Below are 6,000 nucleotides of genomic sequence, written 5' to 3'. Positions count from 1 at the left end.
GTCCTTTCTGTTCCATTGCCTGTTGGACCATGGCTCCCTTTGGAAGAAACTTGCTAAAGACTCGGCATAAAAACAGGTAAAGTCCAGCGTGCGTGTGCTCGAGAGTTTGTGTAAAAGTATGCAGGGTTTTGTTTTGTTTTGTTTTGTTTTTCCAGTTAGATTTTGATGAAAATTGTTCTTGGGGGACAAAGGCCTAAGGAGTTAGGTATTGTATTTATACCTAACTGGTGAGGATATTGTTTCTGTAACAATGACTGCAGTGGCCAGGGCAAGGATCTCTGAAGATAACGATTATTTTAACTTATTTCCCCCACTTTGGCCAGCCATTGTTCCATAGCTAGCATCACCCAAATCTCTCTCTGTGTTGCCTTGTATATTTGAGAGTAGTGGGCTGGCAAGTTTCATTTTGCTTCAGCCAGAATTTTAGTGTGTTATAGGAAGAGTTAAAATTTTGATGAAGATATAAGTCAAATTCATTAACCATTAATTAGAATGAAAAACACAGATGCTGATATAAGCCTGAAACAATGCTCTGGCTCCCCTAAAGTAGGGCAATCCTGGAACTTGAACATTTCCTGAAGTGAAAATGCCCAGTGGAGAAACTTTTCATGAGCTGATTCTTTCAAAATCTTTGCGAAGTTTAGGTGGTTTTAGGCACTAAAGGATGATTCAAACAGTTGTCCTCCTTAATCCTTATTAATATTTTACTTTGATTCGATTTCCTTTGTTCTTTCAAGCCTGAAATGTACATAGTGTAAATATTTCTAGGTCTCTCTGTGTCTGTCTGTCTCTCTCACACACACAGATTTTTTTTTTAACCAGTAATGTGTTCCAATCCTATTAAGTATTTTATTAACACCTCCAATGCTATATTTCTATGCCAAAAAAAGTGAGAACAACTTTACACATGGGCTTTACTTTTTTAATATATTTATTTTGGCATAAGGGCTTTTTCTACAACTGGTCTCTCAATCATGCCTGTTTGTACTTGTAATTAGTGTAAATTTAAAAGCATACAATTAGATGGTAGGAAATGATACAATTAAAATGTCTGCATAAAAATATAGAGTGATACAACTTTAAAGTAAATTTCCAGTTTAATTTGTACATGCATGTCTACTTGAAATATTCTGTTTTTAACTCATTCCAAATGTATTAATGATTTAGTTGACCAAATTTGCTTAAGAAACCAAAACAGTAGTAATGAACACTATAAAAAATTTTAAACCCATTTAATTTGCTAATAACTTATACCACAAATGTGGTATTTCTGGTAATGGATAGAAGTATATATTAAAATAAAGATATCTGTTTGAATATAATGTTAGTGATGATTATCAAAAATAGGTTTATATCTTAGTATATTAAAAATTCCATAATAATCCCCTTGTCAAAAGAAAAAACTCACTATTTTTCAAATAACATTCAGTAGCATTATTTATGAGTATGTTTGTTTAAAATGATGTCAAAATGTATTAAAAGTTACTATGGGAAAGTTCATGGTTTTATAAGACAAGTTATGTTTCTAGCATACAAATCTTTTTGAATACTTCCCCTGTAGTTCAGGATTGCGGTGCGCATGCAATCGTGTTTGTTTTTTGTTTGTTTGTTTGTTTATCATTATAAAGTTAAGAATTCTGCCATTGGCATGCCAGATAACAGTGCAGTAACTCTTTGCATGCACCCCTGTGAGTTTCCCTCAGGGGAGTATGTTTCCACTTTCATTACCTCGGTTTTGCCACTGCACCATCTATTCTGCCCATAAAACTAATTTCTGTCAAGGAGGTGAGTATATGGCATTTTTTATGCAAAATTATGAAAACATGAAAAGAAACAACAACAAAAAATGAGGAGTTTCATTGTATATTGAGTTTTTCTGAGAAAATGGAATGGTGATCCCAAAGATGATGCTTTACTATGAACCTGCTTTGGCAAAAGTGGTAACTGAGGATATTAAGTTCTTCTTATAATGGAGTGCTTCTGTTTACAGATTTCTATTTTGTAACCCTTTATAAAAATTTAAACCACAGTGGTAGTCAAGTACGTAAAAATATGTGTATTTCAAATTAAGCAGTATATAAGCTATGCGATATATTGAAATAGAATTTGTGTATATTGATTTGTTCAGTGTTCAATATTGCTATTGATGAGATATTTTTGTTTTCTTCTATTTTATTTTCTACCTTCTCAAAGGTGGAAACTGCAGGTAAAACTTAGTTAAGCAATTAAGTTTATCTATTTCTTTTACCAAATCTGATTCTATAATGATTTAAATAACCCTACTAGGACATAGCAAAACCAAGTATCTTTCCTAAAATGACAAATCTCTATCCTTTCATAGGAAATGCGACTGATGATACAACAGTTATCTGATAACAGTGAATGAATTCCTCAAACATTGTATAAAATTCCTTGTAGAATGTAAAGGAAGAGTTTGAGCAATATATTTGTGTACATCGTGATATATAATTCATACAACTAAAAGAACCACTTGAACATAATTGCATCTTTGTCAGCAGGGAAAAATGCAAATTACTAGAAAGAATATTAGGAATTTGAGATCATAAAATTTTGAGAAATTTGTTTACTGAACTTTTCTGCATCTTATTCTGTCTTTTCATTTTGTCCTCTCTTAAAGTGATATTTAATCATCCAAGATTGAACTTCCTGAAATAGTTCTGTAAATATTCTCATTACACATACCTATTTGAGAGTTTTACAGACAAACAGGATGTAAATGAAACTTTATGTGGCATAAGAACCTTTCAGAGACGCAAACTGTGGATCTTGGAGAGGGCGGGGCCATATATGTCCAGTCACCATTGTGTTCTCATGCCTAGGACAGTGCCTGCCATGTGGTGGACCTGCAATAGACTTGTTTATATAATTTTGTAAACTAAAATTATAATTTGTACTCAAACTAAAATATAGTAATTATTTTATTTTCTGTTCGTCATATGATGTCAGCTGGTATTATATAAAAGGGAATGTTTTATAAAGATTTAGTTGGCATTTGATATAATTCAAAACCCAGGGAGATAGAAAAATAATTATATGGATTTGGACACCAACTTTATCCTACTCTACCAGATTATCTTTTCCAAATTTTAAAAATTATTTAATTCAAAAATTTGGTAAACAGTCTTTAGAAAATTTGAGAGTATGGTCACAAAATGATTGTATTTGATCATGCAAACTTTTATGCCTTTTATTTCTAAGTTCCTTAGAAATAAAAGAAATGGAGCCAATCTAAAATTCTTTATGTTTACAGTCAGAATTAATATTTAAAAAGTTTCTAATTGTAGCTATATTTAATAGTAAGAGCAGTTTTCAGAAAAGCTTTTGAAAGATCTTATGCAGCTTTTTGTTCAACATGAAGAATGAAATTATTGGAGAGTCTAGATATTTCCTTTTCAATAAACTATTCAAAGTTCTGAAAGATGTTTTCTAAAAGTCACTAGATAGATATTGTTTCTCATATAAAAGCCTAAGAAGCAAATAATGAAGCCTAACTTCATTTGGCATTCATATGAACATTCAGTAATTAGATTTAGATTATTAACATATTCAAATGTTCACATAGGTTCTATTTGTGATTATCTTTATATCAGATTCTATTTTCAAGAAAATGGTTGTTTTAAAAACTAATGCTACTGAATAGCAATCAACAACTTCTTAAAAAGTTCAGAAAAGTAGAATGTCACTATAAAGCTTTTAGGGATACTTGGTTGTGAGTTATGATTCCTTGAGATTTTAATTAATGAAATTTGAGGGCAGGGAATTGGTTGAACCTTTTACCAAACCTTGCTAGAAGGAGAAAAGTGTCATAGTAAAGCAGCGTCTCATGCATTTGTTGAAAATTTAAAATATAATAGTTAATTTAGGCGATTAGTAAGAGGAAAAAAATTCACAACAGTTATGAAGGGATCTAACCTAGGTTATATGGCTTTTATAATTATTATTAAGTACTATTCAGTCCACTCTGGACTTTCCTTTGGCTTTTCTTATACCTATGAATATATGTTAATCACAGATGATAGAAAACACTGTCATAATAATCAACTTCAAATTAAAACTATCCAAAGTATATTTGTAATAAATATATTGGAAATAAAATTTCAACTCTATTATTTATAATTCATACATAAAATTTGCATTAAACATTCCCTTTGAATCAATTAAGGCATTTCTGGCCAAGTCTTAAAAAAACAGGTGCTTTAAATTGCTCTCATAAGAACATCATACCATGAATGCTTCATCAGAAGGAAGAATTAAGTTTTGTGGTTTAAAGAATTAAGTTTTGTTGGCAAGATCCATATTTTTTAATTATAATTAGAAGGATGGTAATTTGTGAATTCTGCAGAATGGGAAATTATTATATAATGTTTTTGTATAACCTTTAATAAGTATTTAAAATGGTCCCTAAACTGGATTTAGAAATGCCAGATATTTGAGTATATCTTCTTGGTTCCCAGGAGTTCCTGAAAGAGATTTTCCTTAATGATACCTAGTAACTTAAGTAGTTACTAGTTGGCAGCAGACAGGCTGTTAAGAACAATGAGTGGAATGCTCCATTCCTGGCAAAAATAGCCTGAGAGCAGTAGCAGTGGTAAAATTGAGCTCTAGGTTAAATCTTGAATTGTTACTGAAACAACTATAAGCCAACTCAAAATCCACTACATAAGATGTATTATTATGCCCTGTACTAATTCATGAAACATCACAGTATAAAGTTCTTAAATGGATTTTTTTGGGGGGGAAAAAATGTTTGTAGCTAGTCAACAATTTTATTTACATAAGTTTTGATTGGTATGTGGTTCAAGGAGATTTGATAATAGTTTTAAGTAATTCACAAAAATGTGGCGGTTTCTCTTTTTATTTTAGTTCTGAAAGTGGAAGAAAGTTGAAGTGGGAGTATGAGTTTACCTCTTTCAGGTGCTGAAAGCAAATCTCTTTGTCTCTAGCATATTGATTTTCTAAAGCGAGGCAACATATCTGCACCACCATGTCCATGTGAAGAAGTTCAGCGTACTTCTGTCTTTTAATGTTCTTTAATGTGTGTTTGTTTATAAGTTTTTAAAGACATTCTTTTGGCTAAATACACAAAACACATAGAACATTGATTCATTAAGAATCAATTATTTACATTTTAAAGTAGATTTTGGTTCCATTTTGTGGAACCTATTATAATACTACACTTTCCAGAGAAAGTTGCATATTTGTTGATTATAATGAAATTACTAATGTGAATGGTCACCCAAGGGTAAAGTTATTACTTTATGTGAATTGAATAGAGCTTTGGGAAGATGCTTAGCACTGGCAAGATATTTCAAGGATAAGAATAATCAATAAGAATTAAACATGCTGACAAAGAAAATTATCCTGAAAGGTTTATATTGTAGGCTAGAAAACCCTCTATTTTTAGTAAATAAAGTAACTTAAGATAGGTATAAAAATTTTCATTGAGTATAGGCTTAGTGAGAGCAAGGACTTTATCTACCTTGTTCCTTTCTGGGTCACCAGTGAGTAGGTGCTCAATAAATATTTATATAGTTGAATAAATTGATGCATCGTATACCCTCCAAAGACAGCTGATCCCCTTACAGTACTTGGTTCACAGTAATAGATTTATATGTTTGATGCATGAGTAACTTAAAGAATGGATCCAGAATCCAAAGTTAACCTCTTTTTACCTCTTTCCTAGCTCAACTCCTTCTTCCTGTCAAATGGTGAGGGGACATACATACCTGACAAACAGATGTTATAAAAGGCTCTACTGAGTTATAGGTAGAAAACAAACCAAGGAAACTCATTCTTCACTAAGGAAACTGTTATTTAACTTCATGCTCATTAAACAAAACTGAGTATATATAAGTAAGGGTTGACAGATGATGGTGGATGGCTACTATATACACCAATGCTGCAAGTGAGCATTTCCTCCTTCTTGTGAGATAAGAGGGAAATATGATTGTGAAACATTTGTTTTCTCATATAAAAGGA

At 31.5% G+C, this 6,000-nt stretch overlaps 1 protein-coding gene across 1 annotated transcript in view; it reads left to right on the top strand.

Annotated features, from left to right (window-relative positions):
• RASSF9 (Ras association domain family member 9) overlaps positions 1-6,000 on the top strand; it is a 28,773-nt gene continuing 22,773 nt past the window's right edge. The window contains exon 1 of the mRNA XM_054579838.1: positions 1-76. Within this exon, the coding sequence (XP_054435813.1) occupies positions 30-76 (47 nt within the window). The 5' untranslated portion in view covers positions 1-29. The remainder of the gene's footprint in view (positions 77-6,000) is intronic.

This window comes from Pteronotus mesoamericanus, unplaced genomic scaffold, assembly GCF_021234165.1.
Source record: "Pteronotus mesoamericanus isolate MK-2021 breed Mesoamerican mustached bat unplaced genomic scaffold, CSHL_Meso_final contig_56, whole genome shotgun sequence".
NCBI classification, from domain to species: domain Eukaryota; kingdom Metazoa; phylum Chordata; class Mammalia; order Chiroptera; family Mormoopidae; genus Pteronotus; species Pteronotus mesoamericanus.
The sequence above is the reverse complement of the archived record's forward strand: the minus strand, read 5'-3'. Positions and strand labels throughout refer to the sequence as shown.